This window comes from Nycticebus coucang, chromosome 4 (genome assembly GCF_027406575.1).
Source record: "Nycticebus coucang isolate mNycCou1 chromosome 4, mNycCou1.pri, whole genome shotgun sequence".
Lineage (NCBI taxonomy): Eukaryota > Metazoa > Chordata > Mammalia > Primates > Lorisidae > Nycticebus > Nycticebus coucang.
This window is the reverse complement of record NC_069783.1, coordinates 52,322,409-52,348,275: the sequence shown is the minus strand read 5'-3', so window position 1 is coordinate 52,348,275 and position 25,867 is coordinate 52,322,409. Positions and strand designations below refer to the sequence as shown.

The window sequence follows — 25,867 nt, the reverse complement described above, 5'->3', positions numbered from 1 at the left end:
GATAGGCAGTTCCCACCAGCCAGAGATGCCTGGAGTCCTATCTCCCCAGACTCACGGTGCCCAGATGCAAGGAAGCTGTTACTCGGCTGCCATCACAGGCGGTCAGGCAGCGCTCCGGGACCAATTTTCTTGAATTTTTAACACCTAACACGAAGCTAATATTTTTACTCTGAGGAATGAGTCTGAGTTTTGAGTACGTAAGAAGGGCAGAATGAGAGAAAATGTTCTGTAAGTGAGATCTAATGGCTATAAGGAGAGATTTGCAGTTTTTTGGTTTTTTTTTTTTTTTTTTTTGAGACAGAGTCTCAGTATGAGTGCTATGGCATGATAGCTCACAGCAGCCTTAAACTCTTGGGCTCAAGAGATCCTCTTGCCTCAGTTTCCTGAGTAGCTGAGACAACAGCCTGGTATTTTTAGAGACTGTGTCTCAGTATGGCTTAGGCTGGTCTTGAACTCCTGAGCTCAGCCATTCCACTCGCCTTGGTTTCCCAGAGTGCTTGGTGAGCCACTGCACCAGCAAGATTTGCAGTTCTGCTAAGAAAATTGTTATGTTTTAGATAACATGGACATAACATACTTAGTGAAGTTACATTTCTTCCTATAACATGGAGACTTCAAACCCTAGCTTCATTCTAATTTCGGAATTTAACTTTTCTGTTTCAGTCAGGTTTCTCCTTATCTTAATGAAAATTAGTATCCCTTGGGCTCTTTGGACTGCAGCCTCCCTATAAATGATGGTGGCACCACATGCACATTCACATATCTTCTGGTTGGACATCTTATTTACCATGTAAAATAGAGGTGCAGGGTATTGAAAATGGTTAAGTTCAGATGGGTTTTTAAATGTAATGTAGAAGGATCTTGTGCTTTAGAGACCTGGATTTCTGCCATTTGTTAGGTGTGTAACTGAGTGCAGATTACTGTGGAAACAAGCTGAAATTATCCAAAAAATGGGAACACATGCCTTCATATATAAAGTACCTAGCACATTATTATGAGAGATGCATTAATAAATTTAGTGCCCTTTCTTTTGTACAGATGAAATGCCTTCTGGAAAATTCATGATTAAAATGTTGGAGACTATTTAGAATAGTTATGTAGCATAGTAAATTACTATGATATTTATAAATAGAAAAATATGAAAAGGACATGTAGAACAGCTTAATTTTATGTGAAAAACTTCTGTACTAATTAAGATATTAGGGCTGGGCTTGGGGAGTTTTCAGCAAGTTTCATATTAGATTTAATGTAATATTGAAATTTTTTTTTTAATGTTAAAAGATTCTCGAGAGATTATATGTATATATCCTATTGGGAAAGAAACCACCTATAATCAGGAATAATCTGATTAGTTTGAATCAAGGCTAATGCGAATTAATAATTTAAATACTTGTTTCCTACTTGAGTAGCAGCATGAACACCTGATAGTTTTGTTTAGGTGACAAGATACAAGAAGAAAAAAAAAGTTGCGTAGCAAATAATCAGGTGATGCCACTTCTTAAAAAAAAAAGTAACTCCAAAACTGTTTCAAACGTTGAACATCCCTTATATATGTTTCCATTAACTTGAGATATGAGAAAGCCCATCTTTTTTTTCAGTTTCAGTATAAGATTAAAATAAAATGAATGACAGATTACATCAGTAGTAGATGTGATTTATCTAATTAAATTAGACAAATTTTAGCTTTTTTTCCACAGAGAAAAATGTATTCCAAAAAGGAGAGATATAGTACATTACAATTCCAAAGAAATTTTTACATTTTAAAAAAAGCCAGTTTCTGCCTTAAATTTGAAAGGGTCTCATATAGCATATGAATAACAAAGAAATACATAATCAAGGCAAAAATGTCTATATTACCATATATTTCTAATCACATTATTTTAATGGTTACAGAACAGTAAAGGAATATATTGAAGGCATAACCTTATATTTATTGGACTTTTAGTTTAATTCTCTATAACTTCAAAATAGTATTATCATATTCAACAGGATTATTTTTATTCGGATAAAAACAAGAACTAAACTGAATCCTTTACTGTATCTTTCTAATTAATTCATGTTTAGTGAACAAAGTGTTCAATGTTATAGTTAGGATATTATTATGTGATTAAAACTTGGATTTTTCTCGTATTGTGTCACAGTCTTTTGAATGTATGTGTTTCAGGACACTTAAAATTAATATGTAAATTTAGATAATATCCTGACTACATTAAAAGTAAGTAAAAACTTTTAAGTAAATACATTTCCAAACTATTTTATCATTGTACATTGAAGTGAACTCTCTGAAGATTAAAAGCTCTGTTTTTTTGGAAAAGTCACTAAGTCTTTACATGAAATTTAGGTTTTATTTTCCTTCTAAACGTTCCTTTACCAATTTTTCCAAAGAGAAAAGATGCTCATCTGCATCTTCTGGCACAAGGTTCCTAATAGAATTGGCAAGTTCAAAAAGATACTCTGTATTTCTTCCACTTGGACCAGCTGCATTAAAAATTTGTTCAGCAATGTCTTCCAGAGGTGCAGGACCAAGATAATTAGGATTATCACATGTTCCAATATATAGCAACACACTGAATGGTTTTGTTGTGGAATCTTTTGGATAAAAAATGACTGTTGTGGTCCTGTAGCCTCCTTTCTCTCTGAAGTCAAGGTATGCTTTTACTTCTTCTTCCTTTCCTATTGGCAATTTGTAAGCTACACCCCATACACAACCCTGTTGAAAAATGAAAAGAATATATTATTTAATATTTAAAAGGTCAATTAAAATAGGTGAATATATGTTGTGATTTAAGAAAAGAATACATTTTTAGAAGTTAGTGTAGTTTTGCTTCACTTACAGTGCACAGAAGAGGAACATATTAAACAATAAAACAAGTTAGCATTTTGAAACTTCCATTCTGAATAATTTCTTTGTATCATAAACACAGTGCAATATTGATCTTAAAATTTTTTTTTTAAGTCATGTCTTTTCCTTTTAACTAATGGGACTGAAATGAAAATTACTCAGGTTTTCATTTGGTCATTAAAAAGTTCTATTTAGAAACAGTATCATTTGTTTATTAACTGTTTAATTTGGAGTTAAAGTTATCAGGTGAAAGTCTTTTTCTAGATGCTTTTCATAGTATAAATTATGAAAGTATCTCCTAATCTACACCATTATTTATCTATTACTAGCTGCTTGATCTTTGTATATCACAGTTCTTTCCAAAGTTAAATCTTTAATTTCATAATACAAAATTTTGAGTCTGTATTCCAATAAAATGATTGAAAATATTTAAGAAACTGAAGATTGTCACTGAAATAAAAGTTTTCTGGTGCTCCAAACCTGTATACAAAAACATAGGTGCTACTGATAACATTAAGAAATAAAGTGAGAAGTCCTAATTTAGATATCTGCTGAAAATATTAGACGGCTAGCAAATGTGAAGAGAGCTTTAAGAATTCCATTTCATTGTTAGTGGTAGCCTAGCACTCTAGGGGCTATTTCTTTCTTTCTTTTTTTTTTTTTTGTTGTAGAGACAAGAGTCTCACTGTACCGCCCTCGGTAGAGTGCCGTGGCGTCACGTGGCTCACAGCAACCTCTAACTCTTGGGCTTAAGCGATTCTCTTGCCTCAGCCTCCTGAGTAGCTGGGACTACAGGCGCCAGCCACAATGCCCGGCTATTTTTTGTTGTTGTTGCAGTTTGGCCGGGGCTGGGTTTGAACCCGCCACCCTCGGCATATGGGGCCAGCGCCCTACTCACTGAGCCACAGGCGCCGCCCGGGCTATTTCTATTAATGTCAAAGGGAACTACAAAATTCTTAGTCTACAGAGTTATTAAGAAACTCCCCACAAAATGAGACTGTATGCCTTTTGGTTGTATTTTGTTGTCTAGTTTACATTTTGCATTCCATCCAACTTTTTCCACTGACTTCATTTTAAACAGACAAACATGAAAACCCCCCACAAATGGTGGCACTGAAAGCTCTTTGGGTGGGGTGCTGGCCACATACACCCAGGCTGGTGAGTTCGAACCCAGCCTGGGCCAGCTAAACAGTAATGACAACTGCAACAATAAAATAGCTGGGCATTGTGGCAGGCACCTGTAGTCTCAGCTACTTGAAAGGCTGAGGCAAGAGAATCGCTTGAGCCCAAGAGTTGGAGGTTGCTGTGAGCTGTGACGCAACAGCATTCTACTGAGGGCAACATAGTGAGACTCTGTCTCAAAAAAAAAAAAAAACCCACAAATACATAGAAGAATTCTAGACCTACTGTAGGCAAATTGTTTGTGATGACTATTAGTAAAATTTCATTGATTATTAAAACTGAGAAACATTTTGACATCTATATGATTGAAAACTATTCAAAAAAGAATAATTATACCATACCCCAGGATCTTCAATGAGAGTCACCACTCTTCCGGGCTGTTTTAAAAAAGGTAAAGGAAATTTTCTGAATTAAATAAAGTCCATTAAGTAACTGATCATTAGCAACTTGTTGACATGGAATATTTTAACTACATTTACTCACAAAACCACTATTTTTAAAAAGGACTTATTTTTTTAAATTTCAGATTAATATGAGGGTACATGACGATTAAGTTACATTGTGTTGTTAGGTAGCATCTGAGTTGTGGTTGAGTTCTTTACCCAGGAAGTGTACCAAAAAGTACTTATTTTTTTTATGATAAAATTTAAAATGAATAGAGAGAATCTACTTTATCCAAACTGTCTTGGCCTTTCTAAAAGATTTCCATCAATTCGTATATGTTAGATATATTATGTTCACTTAAAATGGATATATTAAAAAAACACACCAATGATTAAGGTTCATCTAAAATGAAGGCAAATGGAGGCAGCAATTATAAATAAAAATTCTAGTTTTCCCTTAGGAGTTTTAAATCTTTAGTGCAGATCAAAATTACTTGGTTTGATAAACACATTTTTAGGCCACCTTTTCAGAGTTTCTGATTCCTTGTCTGGAGCTGTCTAAATATTTGCATTTGTAATAACTTCCCAAGTAATTCCAGTAATTGTTTTGAAGCTCATACTTTTAAGACCCATTCTGACCTGTATGAGAAAACGAGTGATTCACACTTTTGAGTTATGAAATGCTCTTACTTTATACTTGGCTATGGGTGCATCATGGTAAGCATCTTTTCTGCATTCATAAAGAACTTTACATTGCCCTATTGAAAGAGTAAAATTAGAACTGGCCTATTCATATAGTTTGACCACCTGTGTTCTAGGCAATTTTACTTTTCCATTTTGGTTTTAACAGAGGTCAGTTATATGGGAAGAAGCTTGAGATTGAAATGAGATATTGTTAAGCCAAAACAAATTTTATTTGTTCTTCCATTTTAAAGATTGAACAAAAAATCTATGTTTATAAATTGAAAGCCTTACAGAAAGTCCAGACTTGGAATATTCCATAATTTAAGTCACAAAGGTGACTTTAGTTTACCATGACTGCAAACTTTTCTTCAAAGATTTACTACCGTAAGTGCCAAAGGCTATGTGTCTACCATATGACAACTAATATCACCCAGTGAGAATGCTAAGGTTTAAGCCACAATTTTACCTACATGTATGCCCAATGCCTGACACATAGTGAGGCCTAAATTATTCCAATATTTGTGTCATCTTTGTTGCTGTTTGCTTGTCTTTACCTGCTTGTACAGATAATTTGTAATTATGGGATACATGGGATTTTGGATTGTGACTTGTCATTTAATTATAATTTCCAGGTAGTTTTCTCATACATTTTTACAACATATTGTCATTGATGAACTATTAATTTAAACATTCCTGAGTTCTTGGACATTTCGGTTTCTGACTTGTTTTCTATTTAAGATAATGTTGCAGTGAGGATACATATATTCGTGTGAGTCAAGTAGTTATTGCTTTATTTCAATTTCAAATGAATTAGGAGCTATTTATTGAATATTCTGTGCTGTGGAGAAAATAAAACCTTGATTTTTGCTTCCAAGAGCTTGTTTTGTAATTCTGGAAGACAAACTAACATGTCAAATAAGTAAAGAATACTTAAGGACTAAGATGTATTTATTAGATACAGTAAGAATTCTGAGTATTAGGTGACCAAAAAGATAGCTGTTCTGGCAAAAGGGCATCATGATCACAATTCATGAAGGAGGGACCCCAGGAGGGACTACATCAGGCCAAGTGTCTGACTGTCAGAAGATCCCCCAAATAGAGGAGATGGTTCAGAAAGATAACTGGAGAAGTAGGATAGTCAGATCTGAAAAGCAGAGTTAAAATTAAGCCACTGAAATTTGAAACAAGGAACTGCATGTATTATGGCATTTGAATAGCAGGTGGCTGGCATAATAAAAGAAATGTTTTGGAAAGATTGGTAAAGTGTGTAAGTACGCAAGTTAAGATGGAAGGAGGAAGAAGCAGAATGAGAAATGTCAGTGATCCAGGTGACAAGTTCTAGACTTTACCTCACTTTGTTTCCTTCATATGCAATCCAGACACCAATTCTTGGTATCTTCTGAGTCTGGTTCCTCTTCATACCTTCAGTAGCTTCCTCAGGGATTTCCCTGCCTTTAGTTTTTCTTTCCTTTAGTGTGTTTTCTGCTTGGGCCGAGAACCACTTTTTGGCACAAAAGTTGGGCCACTCACTCACTTCATATTTTTCATGGTTGAGGTATTGTACAAGATAAAGTCAAAATTCCTTAGCATTACTTAACTAAAAACCTCTTTTCTTTCCACTTTTCTCCTTCAGTTGTACTTAAGTATTTTATAACTTTCTAAAACATTCATATCTTTCAATATACTGGTACCTATTGTGGAATGCCCTTTATCCTTTTATATGCCTAGGATTTCATCCAGCCACCTCCTCCACAAAGTCCTGGCTAACTCTCCAGGTGGACTTAGCAGCTCCTTCTAAACTCTTAGTGCTTCTTTTATTCATTTTCCCTATCAGGTATTTTTGTTTGCATAGGTATCTCCCACTTATGTAAGTGCCCAGTAATAATTACTGAAAGGAAGAAAAGAGGGGTAGTGAAGACTTGAACTTGGGTGGTGGCAGGGGAAACAGAAAGCAAGGAGGATGTGATCCATTCTTTTTTTTGTTTTTTTTGGATACAGTCTCAAGCTGTAGCCCTGGGTAGAGTGTCTTGGTGTCACAGCTCACAGCAACCTCCAACTCCTGGGCTTAAGCGATTCTCTTGCCTCAGCCCCCCAAGTAGCTGGGACTACAGGTGCCTGCCACAATGCCTGACTATTTTTTGGTTCTAGTTCTCATTGTTGTTTGGCAGGCTCAGGCTGGATTCGAACCTGCCAGCTCTGGTGTATGTGGCTGGCTCCCTAGCTGCTTGAGCTACAGGTGCTGAGCCGAATGTGAGTTATTTTAAGGGGAAATAAACAGAATCCAGTGACTGCTCTGGATGATACAGACATGGACTACTGGCACTATGATAAATTTAGCTGGACATCTTTTCTAAAACATAAGCTCTTTTTTGGGGGGAGCATTAAAACTGAATAAGGGGGCCAGTGTGGTGACTCACACCTATATCTTAGCATTCTGGGAGCCCAAGGCTGGATGATTACTTGAGCTCAGGAGCTGGAGACCCACCTCAGCAAGAGAGAGACCCTATCTCTACCAAATATAGAAAAATTAGCAAGCTTCACTGGCAGGCACCTGTAGTCCTAGCTACTAGTTGATTGTAATCTCAGTGCTTTAGGAGGCTGAGGCAGGACTGCTTGAGTGCAGGAGTTCAAAACCAGACACATAATGAAACTTCATCTCTCCTAACTATCTCTTAAAAAAAAACAAACAAAAAGAAAAAGCAAAACCCTGACATTCTAAAGGCTTTTTATATAGTTTAGTTCTTTAATGTCTTGAATATTGTTTTATATGTTATATGTGTTAAAACATTCTTGGAGATACTTTGGCCATGACATTTTTGTTGGCTTAAACATGTGCATTTTCTGTAAGCCACTCCCCCTCTTCTAAGTCATTTTGTCCAATCCAGTTTCCCAATAGGCCTAGTAAACCTTATAGGCCTAATTCAATTAGAATTAACCAATTCTAATTGAGGTAAAATGGCTTCTAACTGAAGTTCTTTTAAAGATTTAAATGCTGACCAGGTAATCCTAGCACTCTCGGAGGCCAAGACAAGTGAGTCACCTGAGCTCAGGATTTTTGAGACCAGCCTCAGCAAAAGTGAGACCTCTTCTCTACTAAAAATAGAAAAAACTAGCCGAGTGGCTGTAGTCCCAGCTACTCAGGAGGTTGAGGCAGGAGGATTGCTTGAGCCTAAGAGTTTGAGGTTACTGTGTGCTAGGACTCCAGAGCTCTCTACCCAGGGCACAGAGGGAGACTCTTGTCTCAAAAAAAAAAAAAAATTTAAATCCTATGTCTCTTTTATGAGCTGATGTAAAAGTCTTTAGAGCTTTGATCTCTTTCTCTTTCCATAACTGCAGGTTATTTTTCTGTTTTTTTGGAATTAATTCTAATCTATTCCTACATCTGATCTAGCCTTTTAAATAATGTACTTTTGTACTGATCTTAATTTTTAAAATAAACAGTAATTAAGCTCATGCAAATCTTAAGAGTATTTTTACAGATCATGTAAGCAATAAAAAATTTTATATTCTTCCAAAAGAGTTTAACCAAAACAAGTGTACAGCTTAGCTTTCTTTATGTATTAGATTTTTTGCAGCCAATACATAGTTGATTTGCATAAGCTGTGTTACTAATTCACTGTGCACCTATTTTGAGATGAGTATCTTTCTATGAATGACTGAAAAATGGATCAAAGGACTTAATGAGATGAATGTCTTTCTATGACGGACTGAAGATGGACCAGAAAACTTAGATTTCACATTTATAATTGAGAACTGTGGACAAAGTAACATTAAAATAACGGTGACTAATAGTAATGGATTTGATACCGTTACTTATATAACAAGCCAGGTATTTCAGTTAACTTTGCTAGTACTGAAAGAGAGCTCCTTAAAAACTGAGATAATTTTGGACACTAGGAAGTTGTTCTGTGATCTTAGGTGTCATAAAATAAAACCTTTTGAAAGATATAAAGAAGCCCTAGAAATAACATGCACGATTAAATACAAACCAATGAAGTGTGCTAAAATGCAGAAATACCAACAAATAGCTAAAAGCTGAATTTGCAAGTTGACTTTAATATTTCAAAACCGTGGTGACACGAAAATGTATCTTCCTGCTAATGTTTTCTTTTGGCGGAGGCTGCCAAGATATGCCCCCCCCCCCCCCCCCACTCCCTCCAGCACGTCAGCATCTTGCAAGCCTGTATGCTTGTGCCGGTTCTTCTGGCCTCCTCAAGAAACTAACCACCGGCATCTTAAGTGGCTTCTAAAGGTGCCCTGGTTTGGTATAGAGATGGGGGCAGGTGGTCGAGGAATATAGATAAGTTACTCCAACCCATGTGCTCGTTCCCCAGGAGGCGGTGGCCTGTGGGTGTAGCACAGACGGGCCATAAGTTGGGGAGCAGCGCTCGGGGGCAGTACGTGTGGTGAGTTGGCCGGCGCCTCACCTTGCCAGGGACCCCGCGGTGGTCCGTGCTGCCCTGCCAGAAGCGCCTGCTGTAGTTTGTGATGTATCCGACCAGCTTGTCCTGATAGGGGAAGTCCACCTTCCAGATCAGAGACCCGTAACCAAATACCCACATCTTTCCCTGCTCCTCTGCCACAGCGTCCATGGACACTCCGCTGTGGTCTCTGCTGCACCTGAGACCGCAACTTCCCAGATGCGAGTAACCGGCTGCTTAGGGCGCAGGCGCGAAAGCCGCGTAGTGGATTGGGGCGCAAGGCGCGCTGGGATTGTAGTTGGAGGGGGGTTTTTCGACTCCGTCTCAGACAGAATTGTTATTTCCTTTGAGTAGGGAGTCCAGAGGCATCGGCCTTCTCTATGGTAAGCAATGGATTCTCTTACATGCTCCGTGAGTCATCGTAACCCGCCGCCGGTGCGCGTGTGCAGAGTACTACAATGCCCACAATCCTTTTCGGAGACCGGGGCTCCGAAGTTGGAACCTTGGCGGGCGAGGGAGGAGAAAGGTTTGGAGTCGCGTCTGGCCCTGAAGTGATACCACGGAGCTGTGCTCCGGACGCTGCAGGCAGCGCGTGGAGGGACATTTTGTTCTGCTTTGAAACTTGACCTTCTGTCATGTAACAGCCGCCAGAGAAGCGCAAGCCGGGAACGTAATCCATATTTGACACTCCGTACTTAAAAGATTTGCCTTTTTGTTCTTCAAGAGAATTTGCACAGTTTGACTCCTGTGAAGGAGCAGCTGTTATTTCAATGGACATTGTTTGCATGTTTGAATTTTTTATTTTTTGAGACAAGAGTCTCGCTTTGTTGCCCTCGGTAAAGCGCTGTGACGTCACAGCTCACAGCAACCTCCACCTCTTCTGCTTAAGCGATTCTCTTATCTCAGCCCCTAAGTAGCAGGGACTACAGGCACCCGCCACAACGCCCGGCTATTTTTTGTTGCCGTTTGGCCGGGGCCGGGTTCGAACCCGCCACCCTCGGTGTATGGGGCCGGCCCCCTACCCACTGAGCCACAGGCATCACCCAGCATGTTTAAATTTTACACGTTTTTATTCTCAGCTTGCTCAGGAAAGGGCAGGCTAAAGTTCTTGGAACTAAACTACAGACTTTGAAAAAAAAGGTGGGGAACCTGCTGAAATGTGTATAAAATTGGGGGTATATGTGCATTTTTCTGAGGAGAAACTTACTCGCTTTCATGATTTTTATAGTTTCTCGAAGGGGTCAAGGATCCCGAAAAATGTTAAAATCTGATGGGAGCTGTAGATCCAAAATGTTCTTCAGGAAGGTCATTTGGACTATCAGGGCTGTGCCCAGGTATATGGAAACTGAAGCCTTATCAAAATGATTATTCTTTCTTGAGGATTTCTAACTATTTCATGGTCTTATCTTTTAAAGAGAGGACTGCTAAGACACTTAGGTTCAAAGAGTGTTATTTGTGCTCTTAAGAAGAAACAGGAGTCGGGAGGCTGAGGCAAGAGAACGCCTAAGCTCAAGAGCTGGAGGTTGCTGTGAGCTGTGGATCCACGGCACTCTACCGAGGGCGACAAAATGAGACTTTGTCTCAAAAAAAAAAAAAAGAAGAAGAAACAAGAGGCTGCTACAAAGAAAAACTTAGTTTAAGAATAACCAGATCTTTTTATATTTTCTTCAGGGTATAGGTTTACATTATCTGACATGGTTACTACTCCCTCCCCCCTTTGAAAAATTTCAAACATACAGAAAACCAAAAGAAAAGAGTGGAATGACCATTTATATACCCTTTGTCTAAATCCAGTAATTACCATTTTGCTGCATTTGCTTTACTTCTTTTTATATATACATCTTAATCCAAAACAGTGGTTCTGAACCTTCCTAATGCTGCAACGAAATGTGGCAATGAAAATAATTTTATGGTTGGGAGTCACCACAACATGAGGAACTGTATTAAAGGGTCATGGCATTAAGAAGGTTGAGAACCACTGATCTAAAACATTTGAAGTAAGTTGTATGTATCATGACATTTTACTTTTAACTATTTGTACACATGTCTTAAAATAAGGACATTTTAGTAACCACAAAGTCATTATCACATCTAAGAAAATTAACAGTAGTTAAGTCATCGGATGTCTATTCTGTATCCAACCTGCTTCATAGTGTCACTGTGTTTAATATGTCTAATTGTCTTTGTGAGAGAGTTGTATATGAAATCTATAGTGGACTTTCCATGAGAACTTGACATAAACTTGAAAGGGAAATGATGATCCTGCTGAGGGCAGTAATGTGAAGAACTTCCTGGGCTTGTGTAGGAAAGCTGGGCTCATCTCTTTATGGTGGTTTCAGTATATTCAGTCAAATGCACTATTTCATCCTGCATAGAGAACCTGAGTGTTTAGCCCCCTCTGGAAAGGACTGGCAGGTGCAGAAAAACTAGAATGATTATCTTTGTTTTTCTCAGTAAATGTCCTTTGTTCCTTTTCTAGCCCTTTTGGATTTCCTGTAGAGGGCTATATTGAGGCTGAACATTGGTGGTAGTTAAATGGCCACTTCTCTACAATAGATCATACATTGGGGATTAACTAGAGGCCTTTAGATCTCAACAGAGCACCAAAGAATGCATTTTGGTGGGATATGAACAAGAGCAGAAGCCTGTTGGCAAGAACTGCTGAGATGTTTCCAGAGGAGGAAAGAGAACATTTAAGAAGTTCTTTGATATTTGTAATAAGAACGTTCCAAGGAATCCTTATTTGCTAGACAGAGGGACTTTCCTGATTTAGGCTTCAGCAGAGGCTATGGCATGATAGTTGCTGTTGCTACTGTGGTCTCTTCCTCAGCACTTGTGAGAGAGAAGTCAGGCCTACTGTGATCTGCTAATCTCCAGGAGTACAGTGTTGTTTTATTGACAATGTTATCTTTCTACCTTCATTTGTAGACTACTAAGAAGAATGGATTTTACAGAGGCCTACTCGGACACGTGCTCTGCAGTTGGACTTGCTGCCAGGGAAGGCAATGTTAAAGTCTTAAGGAAACTACTCAAAAAGGGCCGTAGTGTTGATGTTGCTGATAACAGGGGATGGATGCCAATTCATGAAGCAGCTTATCACAACTCTATAGAATGTTTGCAGATGTTAATTCATGCAGGTAAGGTAAATTCAAGGTATGGGAGGCTATACCTATGAACTGGCTTAATAAAACGTAAAATGATGATAATACATAGTTGTAATTCTTTTCCCTTTCTGTGACTGTAAAACGACTGCCTAGACTTACTTGTTAAGGATAGTAAGATCGCCCACCTTGGATCTAATTAGTATGGTGTTCCAGCTGGATGTCCGTACATAAGCGTTATTCTTTATATGGAAGTATTATGCCTAGTCTCTTTATTGACTGAGCTAGATGATGTGGCAGAGGTAACCTGCTCTTTGAATTTAAGCATTTGGTAATTATTAGTCACATTTATTCTTTCCTTTTTTTCCAAACAAAAGGAACAGTGTTAACTGAAATTGAGGATGTGAGTGTTTTGTTTGACTAAGTCTTTTTCTTTTTTTTAAGAGACAGGGTCTTGCTCCGTTGCTCAGGCTAGTATATAGTGACTTAGTCATAGCTTACTGCAGCCTCAAATTCCTGGGTCCAGGCAATCCTTCCAGCTTAACCTCCCAAGTAACTGGGACTGCTGGTGTGTGTCACTACACCTGCTAATTAAAAACAAATTTTGTTGGTGGTGCCCATAGCTCAGTCAGCAGGGTGCCGGCTACATACACTGAGGGTGGTGGGTTCGAAGCCGGCCCAGGCCAGCTAAAACAACAATGATAATGGCAATAACAACAAAAAAAATTAGCTGGGCATTGTGGTGGGCGCCTGTAGTCCCAGCTACTTGGGAGGTTGAGGCAAGAGAATCGCTTAAGCCCAGGAGTTGGAGGTTGCTTTGATGCCACGGCACTTTACCCAGGGTGACAGCTTGAGACTCTGTTTCCAAAAAAAAAAAAAAAAGGAAAATATTGTTGTAGAGACAGAGGTCTTGCCATGTTACCCAGGCTGTTCTTGAACTCCTGGGCTCAAGCGATCCTCCTGCTAGGTTTTCAGAATTTGTTTGAAATTAACTATAAAGCTTGAGTTCTCAACTATCTAGTGACAAAGGCATGAATCTGAATCTTCTTTTCCAGTTAAAAATTTATTCCCAATATGCTGTTACATCTCTTTCCCACATCAGAATAGTGTTGTTGTGTTACTTTTTTTTTTCTTTTTGTTTGTTTTTCTGCTGAGTAAACTTGAGCAAGCTTTTGACTAAAAGCATTTAAATTGGCTTTTCAGGTTCACCTATAAAATTATCCTTTGTTATCTGTTAAAAATGGTTCCAGAACCCTTGTGGTTACCAAAATCTGAAAATGTTCAAGTCTCTCAGTTTGCCCCATGGGTAGCAAAGAATTGTTTATGTGTTGTATGCATGGATACTAAAAGTTGGCCCTCTGGATTTGGAGGTTCTGCATCTTGCACATGCTGTATTTTTCATCCCTGTTGTTTGAATCCTTGGATGCAGAACTCATGGATACAGAGGGATGACTGTATATTCTTTTAGAAATTTTATTTATTCATTTTTTTCTTTTAGAAATTTAAAATTTCAACTTCATCATTAGTGACCATTCTTTTTTGAGCTTGATGTTTTTGGAGGTTAAGACAGCACATAGTTAGTTATGTGAATAGTTGATATAAATGGTCAAATAAAATTTTCTCCCTGTATTTTTATTAGTGATCATCATCGTGAAGTAAACTGGATAAGTCTAATTTATGGGTAGTGCATACAAAAGTATTAGAGTAGGAGTCAGGAAGTAGGAAGTAGGGTTTGCAGAGGCCGAGGAAGCAGCCAAAGGAATTATTTTAGGAGATGGTGACATTTTTGGGCTTCGTCTTCTGAGAGTTTGGTTGTTTTCTGTAGTATTCTTAAAGTTGGAACTAATTTTCAAAACTCCATGAGATTTTAAGTCAGATTAGAATGAGGCATCAGTGCTTCAGTGAACATCCTTATATATGTATCTTTGTGCACATGGTTGAGCATTTCTCTGCGATGAAATTTTAGAAGTGAAATTGGTGGGTCAATACGTTAGGGTTCTTCAGAGAAACAGAATCAACTAGATATATATTCTCTATAGGTATATATGTAGAGAGATATATAAGTGTGTAGTAAGACCTGACTCTCAAACTGAGGCCAAAGGCCTGAGAACCAGGAGCTCCAATGTTCAAGATCAGGAGAGAGAATATGGATGTTCTAGCTCAAGAAGAAAGCATGAATTCTTCTGTGTTTTTGTTCTATCAGGCTTTGAATGGATTGGATAATGCCTGTCCACATTGATGAGGGTGGATCTTTCTTACTCAGTCTACTGATTGAAATACTAATCTCTTCCATAATTATTTCCACAGAGGCATCCAGAAATTATATATTAGCAGCTATCTGGGCATCTTTAACTCAGTCAAGTTAACATACAAAATAAATCATCACATATGCCGGGTTAAAATATTGATAGATACTGGTAAATTGTATGCTGTGTTAATTAGGGCTCTCAGTAGTGAGTAAAAGTAATTTAGTTCAAAAAGCTTAAACAAAGAAAGGGAATATAGTCGCTCATGTAAATGCTGAGTCTGTGGTGGTCTGTTTAGGCATTGCTGGAGTTCAGTGTTCAAAGCAATGTCATTAAAACTCTGGGTCTCCCTTTGTTTCAGCTGTACTTTGCCCTGTATTGATTTTATTCCCAGGCAGGATTTCTCTTTGGGCATTCTAGACTGACTTCATTTTTAAAGAGTTGCATGTGTATTCTGAATATTAAGCCTTCACTGTTATATGTGTTTCGGATATTTTACGTTTTCTCCTGTTTTTTTTTTTCTTTTTTGAGACAAAGTTTCACTATGTTGCCCTTTAGAGTACTGTGGTGTCACAGCTCACAACAACCTCAAACTCTTGGGCTTAAGCAATTTTCTTGCCTCAGCCTCCCAAGTAGCTGGTACTACAGGCGCCCACCACAACACCTGGCTCTTTTTTTGTTGCAGTTGTCATTGTTGTTTAGCAGGCCCGGCTGGGTTTGAACCTGCCAGCCTCTGTGTATGTGGCCGGCACCCTAACCACTAAGCTATGGGCATCAAGCCTCTCCTGTCTTTTATTACTTTTCATATGGTGTTTGATTTCTTTTAATGCCTTTAAATGTCTTCCTTTCCACTGACTTCTCTGCATCTTGTATGCATGATGAAGTCTCTCCTAAGAGTTGTCTGATCATTTAGTGTTACTAAATAAAACACAAGATGATATAAATTGTGTAAATGGTCTGACTATATAAATACCTAAAATTGACATTTGTCATCCTTGTTATTGGCACATACTAAATTTGTGTGGCTTCATCAAATTCTAGCTCAGCTGTGGAGAAAATGTTGTGATCTTGATATTTAATCTGTCTCTTCTCCTGGAAACCATGTGGTTTTGCTTTGCCTGTTAGAAGTTTGCAAAAAAAAAAAGAAAAAAAAGCCTTAGCAGTCTACTACCCATCACTGCCTCTCTTAAAAGAAGTACTAAGCAAGTTTATCATTTGTAAGTTAAAAGACACTTTGTATCAGCAAACTTAGGGTGTGGTATCCATTGGCAGAGTGTTTAAGTCAACTCTTGTCATTACTGCACAGGCATCAGTGACTGGCGTTGGTCCAGCTGTGATGATCCTGATCCTTGAAGTATAGCTAGGAAAGAACTCACAAGTTGTTATGAAAGATCTGAAGCTCTCATTGTGTTTGTCTAGTAGGAAGTCTTTAATATGCTTGCCATTTAAAGTTTCAGTAAGAAGATGAGAAGCAGAAACCACTTTGCCTTCCATTGAGAGTAAATAAAGATTAAGGCATTAAAAAGAGTGAGTGTAATGAGCTGTTTCTTTCAAGAAGCCCTCCTGTAGGGAAAGGAAGAGAGTGAGAGGGTGGTGCTTGATGGACCAGCTCTTGGGCTTAGGTGATTCTCTTGCCTCAGCCTCCTGAGCTGGGACTACGGGCTCCCACCATAACGCCTGGCTATTTTGTTTTGTTGGGCCGGGGCTGGGTTCAAACCTGCCACCCTGAGCCACAGGCGCTGCTGCCCAACTTTACCAAATTTTTAACAGCTGTAATAGTACATAAATATTGTAATGGTTAAGTATCTATCTGCCTTTGTGTTTTACAAATATTCAAATCATACAGATTTTTGTTGAACCCCTTGAGGGTAGGGCCAGCTATTTTATCCTTGTTTCACTGTTATGGAACCTTGAGCCTTAGAGAGTTTTAAGTAATTTGCCCAAAAAACTACAGATCTGGGATTGCATCTTAAATATAACTCTAAATGTTATCTTCCTGGTCCAGTGGTTTTAAAGTTTCCTAAATATATTTTTTTTCCCCATAGATAAAATTTTTCAAGATCTCAAGTTAGCAGTAAATTACCTTCAGTATTTCTCATCACTTCCCTGATAGGAAAGGGATGTCTCTGTTATTCATCCTCAAATTCCTGGTTCAAAGGAGCCTCCTACATCACCTTCCAGTGTAGCTGGGACTATGGGTGCATGACACTGTGTCCAGCAATTTTTTTTCAAGTTGTGCAGAGCAAGCAAATTCTTTTTCTAGAGGTAGGGTCTTCCTGCTTATTTGATTTTATTTAAAAAATGAAACAAAACTTTAATATAAATAAAAATAGTAATAACAGACTTTTCATAAACAGCAGCAACAGCCAAAGATCACCCTCCTCCTTCCCTCTGTCCCTGAAAATAGGCCCTTTTACCAGACCCATTGTGTATCACCCTATCTTGGGGTAGGGGTTCATCTTCGTTAGGCTCAATTACAGGTATAAGCTATGGTGCTTGGCTTTGACATACCCTCATTTTTTGTTTTTTTTTTTGAACTTCTGTAATGCAACACTAGTCTAGGTCTCTCTCTCTCTCTTTTTTTTTTTTTTTTTTCAGTTTTGGCTGGGGCTGGGTTTGAACCTACCACTCCGGCATATGGGGCCAGCACCCTACTCCTTTGAGCCACAGGCGCTGCCCTAGTCTAGTTCACTTATCTTCCAGCTTTTTTTTCCTCTTGGTCTCTTGTCACTGTGTGGATGGACTCTTCTTCTCCCTGATGGGCACCCTTTTCTCTGCATTTCTACCAGGACCACATTATTTTACTTTTTCTAAATTAAAGACATGGTTTAATGTGTAGTAAGTCTAGGCTCCCCTCGTGTTTGTCTTTTTTTCCCTAAATTCTTTGTTAGTCTTCTCTGCATTATCCCAGTCTCATCAATTTGAGTTACTTTACTAACGAACAGCTCTACTGGCATTTTGATTAGAATTGTATTAAATTTATTAATTGTTTTGGGAAGAATCAGCACCTTTATAATATTCAAATTTCCCATTTAGGAATTGTATCAGTTATACATATCTGTACATTCATAGTATTTTTGTTCACAAAACTGTAAGTTTGGCCAGGTATAGTGGCTCATGCCTGTAATCCTAGTGTTTTGGAAGACTGAGGCCAGTGGATCCATTGAGCTCAGGAGTTTGAGACAAGCCTGAGCAAGTATGAGACCCCATCTCTACTAAAAATAGAAAAATTGGGTGTTGCGATGTTTGCCTGTAGTCTCAGCTACTTGGGAGGCTGAGCTAAGAGGATCTCTTGAGCCCAAAAGTTTGAAGTTGCTGTGAGCTATGATAATGCCATGGCATTCTACCCAGGGTGCTGGAGTAAGACTCTGTCACAAAAAACCCCCAAAAAACAAAAAGCCAACAACAAAAAACTAAGTCTAATACTGAAAATAAGAGTCATGCTGACTAATCTCTGACCGATGTGAATAAACATTAATTTCTGACTAATCTCTGAAACACTGTGATATGCAATTTAAAAAAAATATGACGACCCTGTCTTACTGTTCAGTTGTTGTGCATGCTGTAAAGTTTAAGGCTATTTGCTTTGAATATATGTATGTATAAACTGTTATTTGAACACTACAGTTTAGTTTACATGTTTCATCAGTGTGTTACAATTACCAGAATTATTTAAAGTAGATGACTATTTAGTCAAGAGCATTAATTTCAATTGTAGCATTTTAAAAAATAATATTTTTAGAAGTTTTTTTTTTTAGGGGAAATTAGTCTGCTTTATTCAATACTACTCTCAGAAATACCTTCCTCACGGGAGCCTGTAACTCAGTGGTTAGGGTGCTTACCACATACTCCGGGGCTGGTGGGTGTGAACCCAGCTTGGGCCTGCTAAACAAAAAAAAATAGTCGGGCATTATGGTGGGCCCCTGTAGTCCCAGCTACTAGGGAGGCTGTGGCAAGAGAATCACTTGAGCCCAAGAGTTTGAGGTTGCTCTGAGGTATGATGCTATGGTACTTTACCGAGGGTGACAAAATGACACTCTATCTCAATTAAAAAAAAAAAAAGAAAGAAAGAAATAACCTTTATCTCTTTAGAGCCTGTCGTGTTAGGGGCGTAGACTTTTATTGTTTTGGAAAGGTAAGAAAGTCCCTCTCTTACCTAACAATTGCAATCAGTGTAACCTGGCTTATTGTACCCTCAATGAATCCCCAACAATAAAAAAAAAAAAAAAGAAAACTTTTAGCTGATAAAGGCAAAAAAAAAAAAAAAAGAAAGCCCCCCTCAATATTATTTTTTGCTCTGCAGTTTCCAAAATTTTGATGGAGGTGTTATTTATATAATTTGAATGTTACCAGAATGTTGAGGTTTTTTTAAATAAACAAATACGCATCAGAAACCTTAAGTTAACTCACAAATTCCTTGGAAATTGTATGCCACTGTTTGGTTTCATGGAAATGCATTTATTCTTTGAGAAGTGCAATCTTCATTAATTATTAGACTATAATCTAATCTAATTATTAGACTATTAATCTTCATTAATTATTAGCAAAGGAGTACATAAAACTGCCTTCATTATTAGTTGAACACAAGGAAGTAATGATGAATAATATAAGACCATGTCCCTTATAGAAACTTAGAAAAAAATAAAATTTATTAATATTTCAAGAAATTTTAGTTAAGCAAATCTTTGGCACTGTATCTTCCTCAGATCTTGCTTTAATGTTACCTTTCAACACCTGGCACTCTCTTTCCTTCACCCATCAAAAATTAGAGACGAGAGAATGAGAGTGAATGGGCAGGATTTGTGTAGTGAGATACCAAAGAGCTGGATCTCTGGAGAAATTTTTTTTGATTTTCTAGAGCAGCAGTTTGCAACCTGTGGGTCGCAACCCCTTTGTAACAATGAAAATACATTGTTTCATCATAATGTAAATATCAGATATTTACATTACGATTCGTAACAGTAGCAAAATTACAGTTATGAAGTAGCAACGAAAATAATTTTATGGTTGGGAGTCACCACAGCATGAGGAATTGTATTAAAGGGTCACAGCATTAGGAAGGTTGAGAACCACTGTTCTAGAGAGTTCTAAACTGTGAGATCTCTCATTTGTAAATTACTTACATCTTAATATTTCATTAAATTTCTCTTGGGATCTTTGCTTTTTAAGCCTAAGAAATAGAGGCAGTGTCTTCTAGTTGATGGGTTTTTATTCTTCTATAGATTCATCTGAAAACTACATCAAGGCAAAGACTTTTGAAGGCTTCTGTGCGTTACATCTTGCTGCCAGTCAAGGACATTGGAGGAGTGTACAGATTCTTTTAGAAGCTGGGGCAGATCCTAATACAACTACTTTAGAAGAAACCACACCATTGTTTTTAGGTGATGTATTCTATTTCTGCTACAGATATAATTTTTTTTATTTTTTATTTTGTTAAATTAAGCTTAATTTCTTCCTGAGCTGTTGTACTTACAGTATGTTCTTTTTGAAAATGTTATTTCACTGCTTCTTTGCTTTTGAAACTGAAAAGGTATTTTTAAAGGTTTCATTCTTATTTTCTACCCTTGGGTAGTAGCATATGAGACTTTACGTGTTTATTTAAAGTTGCAAAATCTGTTCTGAATTGTAGTCACCATAATTGTTTCTGAAGACCAGGTGTTTCTTAAATTGTAGCAATAGTTACAAGGTTACCTGTGAATGTTTTATATTTGCTTTTTCTTTTTCCTTAGCATTAAGACATTAAGAAGCTTTTATGGAAGAAATCACCAACTAATCCTTTAATGCTTGTTAATTTATTGCCTATATGGATCACTTTTCAAACCTCATTATTTAAAACTCTTTTAATTCCTTAAGGATGACAGCCAAATCCTGTATGACACACTTCCAATAACAGTCTTTATTTTCTTTTTTCCCCTCCCTTCCTCCCTCTTATCCTGTTTGTCTTCAGGGATGTTGTATCCCATAAAGTTTAGTGGAAAACAGGAAATGAAGAGAGTAAAACATTTAGAATGGAATCAGTGTATCTAGACTACGGTTTGGGTCCTGCCACATGTAATTTGTATATTCATTTACTGTATACTTCAGTTTCCTCACATATAAAATGAGACTAATAGTACCTACCACAGTCTTTGCCATTGGGCTGGGAATAAAATGAGATGAGTACTTTTTTCTTGTGAACTTAAAAATATTTATTTAAAAAAATATTCACAGTAAAAATTACTTTTTAATATGTAGTTACATGAATTTTGATATATACATAAAATTCTATAATTCAGTAATCAAGATGTAGAGCCTTTTTTTTTTTTTTTTGAGACAATTGTGTCACCCTCAGCAGAGTGCCGTGGCCTCATAGCTACAGGTGCTGCTCAAGATGTAGAACCATTTTATCATTTCCCCAAATTTCGTCATGGTACCTATTTTTCATCAACCTTCACCCCTCCAGCACCACCCCTTATGGATACTGATTTATTCTCATCTCTGACATTTATTTTTTGCAGTGTCATGTATGTATTTGGAATAATATGGTCTATGTAATCTTTGAGACTGACTTCTTTTACTAGCATAATGCTTTTGAGATTCATCTGTATTTTTGCATGTATCAGTAATCCATTCCTTTTTATTGCTGAAAGCGTTGCAGTATAGCTATACTACAGTTTATCCATTCATCAATTGAAGGACATTTGAGTTGTTTTCAGTGTTTGGTGATTGTGAATAAGTCTGATATAAACATATGCATTCAGGTTTTGTGTGAATACAAGTTTTCATTTTCCTTGGGTTAATACAATACTTAGGATTGCTGTGAAATATGGCAAGTGTATATTTAATTTTAAAAAATAAGTTGGGAGTTTCTTTCTACCAGTTGGCATTTTCTTCAGTAAAGTTTGAGAGTATCATTTGCTCCACATCCTTGCCAACACTGGGCATTACCAGTTTTTTCTTTTTCCCTTTTACATTTTATTTTATTATTATTATTATTGTTATTATATGCAGTTTCTGGCCGGGGCTGGGTTTGAACTCACCACCTCTGGCATATGGGGCCGGCGCCCTACTCTTTCGAGCCACAGGCACTGCCCCTCCCTTTTACATTTTAGTTCATTCCAATAGGGGGTTAGTGGTAACGCAACTGTGTTTTTAATTTGCATTTACCTAATTGCCAGTATTATTGAGCATCTTTTCTATGACTATTTTCCATCTTTCTTTTCCTTTTTTAACATTACTTTTCTGTTTTGATGTTTTTTGAAATAATTTCAAACTTAAGGAAATAGTATCAGTGCAAAAGATTCCTATATACCTTTCACCCAAATTTTGTTCTTTTGCCATGTTTGTCTTATCATTTAATTTCTTCAGAGTCTCACTTTGTTGCCTTCTGAGTAGTGCCATGGAGTCATAGCTCACAGCAACCACAAACTTTTGGGCTCAAATGATCCTCTTGCCTCAGCCTCCTGAATAGCTAGGACTATAGGTGCCTGCCACAATGCCAGCTATTTTTTATAGATAGGATCTCAAACTCCTGAGCGCAAGCAATCCATAGTGCTAGAATTACAGGCGTGAGCCACCATGCCCAGGTTTATTTTTTTTCTTTATATTTATCCATGTGTTATTTTTTCTGAACCCATTGAGATTAAATTGTAGATATAATGCCCCATTAGCTATAAATACATTAGTGTGAATTTCCTAAAAGCAATAAAATTCTCTTATATAGCAATCGTACAGTGATCAAAATCAGGATGTTAACATTAATGCAGTACTATTATTTAATCTATAGACTTTCTTTCGTTCTTTTTTTTTTTTTTTTTTAAGAGACAGAATCTCACTTTATTGCCCTGGGTAGAGTGCCGTGGTGTCACAGCTCATAGCAACCTCCAACTCCTGGGCTTAGGCGATTCTCTTGCTTCAGCCTCCCGAGTAGTTGGGACTATAGGTGCCTGCCACAATACCTGACTATTTTTTTTGTTGCAGTTTGGCCAGGGGTGGGATTCAAACCCTCCACCCTCGGTATATGGGGCTGGAGCCCTACCCACTGACCCACAGGTGCTGCCCAATCTGTAGACTTTCTTCAATTTTTCTAATAGTTCCACTAATGTCATTTGTAGCAAAAGAAAAAGAAATTGTTGATCCAGGATCGATTCAGGATTACTTGTCACATTTAGTCGTCATGTCCATTTAGCCTTCTTTAGTTTGGAGCAGTTTTTCAGTTTTTTATGACTTCACATTTTATTTTGTAGAGTATCTTCCAATTTGGGTATGTCTGATATTTCTTCTTTATTAGGTTCAGGGTGTGCATTTCTGGGAAAATACCTCAAAAGTGACATGGTATCTTAGCACATCTTAGGAAGAATATGAGCCAGTACTGGTAATATTAATTTATGAAAGTACTTTGGAAGTATGAAAAGTGTTATTATATAGATGTTTGTTGGTGCCTTTGGTGTAATAAGGTTTGAGTTTTCTAGAGGGGTAATTCCTTTTTTTATATCAAGTTTCTTTTTTCCCCCACATCTACATTTATCGCACTTTGGATATTCTGTACAAATACAGAGTAAGCATTTATTAAGGTTTAGCTATGTGTGGTTTCTATTCTATTCTATTTGCTGTCTTCAAAGAATCTTCTATATAGAAGAGTAAAAAATAAAGTGAATTTATAAGTTCAAGATTTTAAAAGAAGGGAAAAGTCAGTTACCCTTGAATGAAAGAGGAAAACTTCATCTGCAGAGGACTGTATTAGTAGTTAGTAGTAGGTCTGGGCACAGTGGCTCATGCCTATGATCCCAGCACTTTGGTGAGATGATAGCTTGAGGCTGGGAATTTGAAACCAGCCTGGGCAATATAGAAAGATCCTGTCTCTACAAAAAATTAAAAAATAAACCAACTAGCTGAGTGTAGTGTTGTGTACCTATACCCCTAGCTACTTAGGAAACTGAAGCAGGAGGATCACGTGAGCCCAGGTATTTGAGGCTGCAGTGAGTCATGACTGTGCCACTGGGTGACAGAGTGAGACCCTGTCTCTAAAAAGAAAAAAAGAAGTAACAATAACATTTATTGACTTGAAAGTCCTTGTGGGGTATTTTACATGAATTAGATCATTTAATTTTCATTGTGGTTATGTAGCTATTATTTCTACTTTTACAGATGAGGAGCTGGTAAAAAGACAGGCTATATATGAATCTTGATCTTGCTGTTTTTAGTGTTTGAGGTAGAAAAGCATTTCCTGAACCGATTCAGTGAATTGGTCAATGCATATTCATTGACAAAAAGTTTCCTAATCCATGTGTTTGGGAAGGACTGTGTGCCATATCCCCCTGTATAGAGAAACATGAAAACATTATCCGTGTACTTTACTGTGTCCACCCAGTTTGAAGTGTCCACTGTACTTTTTACATTATCCCATTTTAGTGTCTTCATACCTCTGTCTCTGACTGTGGGTATTTTATTTATTTGTTCCCTTGTTGATTAACCAAGCGAAGGCACTAAAAAGAATATTCCACCAGAGCAAGGAATTTTAGTCATCTTGTTCACTGTGAAATATGTACCATTAATGACTTACTATTGTAACTCTCAAACTCAGATCTGTGCCTGAATGTTCAGTAAATTGTTGAACAAAAGAATGAAGGTTTCTGATAAGACCTCTCATAAAACATTTGTTCAATATAGCACTTTGAAATGTATTCTTTTTGTTTGTGTAACACTTAGAAATTCCTCAAGGAGCATTAATTTTCCATGGGACTATTTGAGAATTGTTCTTTTGGTCACTTAGTTTACAGTTTTATAATAATATTATTAAAGTACCATTTATGAAATTCAGTATTGTGCTTACTTATGTAAGTATTTGAAGGAAATTAGCAATGCAGAATTATTAGAGGGTTATATTTTAGGATATAGTTAACTTGCAATTTTTTATGTTAACAAAGAAAGAGCTGCTCAGATAATTCAAACCAGTGAATAGCTTTAAATCACTTATTTTTAATAATAGGCTTTATTTAGTTTCTTTAGCAGCACATTTACCATTCTAATTATGCTTTGTATTGGCTAATAGCAGGTGATTTAAGCCCAAAGAAAAGGGCAACACATAGTACTTTTAAATACTCAAGTACTATGTCAATTGCATTATGTCCTTGTTAGGAGGGTAGTAGGATATTTTTGAAAAGGAAAAGAAAGAGAAAATAAAAGCCTTAGCTTTTTTACGAGTATGGTATAGAAGAATGGACATACGATTCTTCAGTTAAGTTTTCTGGGCTCCATTTTCTTTGCTGCCCTGTAGGTATTATGACCAACTTCAGCGATCTACCTTGCTTACCTGTATCTTTCTATCTCTTTTAAATAACTGTATGGTAATCTATGCTTCAGTCTTTAGTGGGAGAGATTCTTTTATTAAAACAAAATCCAGAACACTTCAAGGTTTGCCTCAGACTACAGATAATAATATCTAGTTAAGGAAGAGTAGCTAGAACAACTGAACTTAAAGTGAGAAAGGTGGGCTGTACATCTAGCAAAGCTTCCTTTCCCATATGTAGATTTATGTTTCAAAACTGAAAATTTGGAGTGTGTTGTTTGGGGTATTTTGTTCCCCTCTGGAAGGGAAGCTACACTCCTTGCATATTGTAGGATCTGTTCTGGTGTGTCTCAGTTACTACCTTGTCTGTTAGAGGCTACAGAATATAAAACCAGAAAAACTAGAGGATTAAGGGATAGTTGTAAATGCATACAGAGCTATGGGAAGTTCCTAGGCCACTGGAAAAGTCATTGATATTAGTGGTATGTGGGGTATGATTATGATTATATTTAGGGCTAAATGTAGAGAGCCAGAAAGTCTACTACTGTACCATTTGTACTAGGAATATTGTCTCGACACACAACTTGGCAACTTTTTTTTTTTTTTGAGACATTGCCTTTTTTTAATAAGGATTTTTTTTTATTTTTTAAATTATTTTTTATTAAATCATAACGTCGAACATTGATGCATTTATGGGGTTCAGGGTACTGCTTCGATATACAATGTGAAATGCTTACGTTG

At 37.2% G+C, this 25,867-nt stretch overlaps 2 protein-coding genes across 7 annotated transcripts in view; one reads left to right on the top strand and one right to left on the bottom strand.

The window, feature by feature from the left end:
* Positions 1 to 25,867, top strand: part of ASB3 (ankyrin repeat and SOCS box containing 3) — a 128,667-nt gene that overhangs the window by 19,599 nt on the left and 83,201 nt on the right. For 4 of the 6 annotated variants that reach the window (XM_053589920.1, XM_053589918.1, XM_053589914.1 and 1 more), the window contains exons 2-3: positions 12,441 to 12,649; positions 20,082 to 20,240. In XM_053589920.1, coding sequence (XP_053445895.1) covers positions 12,454 to 12,649; positions 20,082 to 20,240 — 355 coding nt within the window. In that variant the 5' untranslated portion in view covers positions 12,441 to 12,453. Of the gene's footprint in view, positions 1 to 9,855; positions 9,896 to 10,633; positions 10,653 to 12,440; positions 12,650 to 20,081; positions 20,241 to 25,867 lie in introns of those variants that run through there. The other 2 variants (XM_053589915.1, XM_053589917.1) reach the window with 2 other exon arrangements.
* Positions 1,698 to 9,786, bottom strand: CHAC2 (ChaC glutathione specific gamma-glutamylcyclotransferase 2). Its single transcript, XM_053589927.1, has 3 exons — positions 9,519 to 9,786; positions 4,366 to 4,401; positions 1,698 to 2,710 (listed from the first exon to the last, which is right to left on the bottom strand). Exons 1-3 carry the CDS (start codon positions 9,681 to 9,683, stop codon positions 2,345 to 2,347), a joined length of 567 nt encoding a protein of 188 aa, XP_053445902.1. The 5' UTR covers positions 9,684 to 9,786; the 3' UTR covers positions 1,698 to 2,344.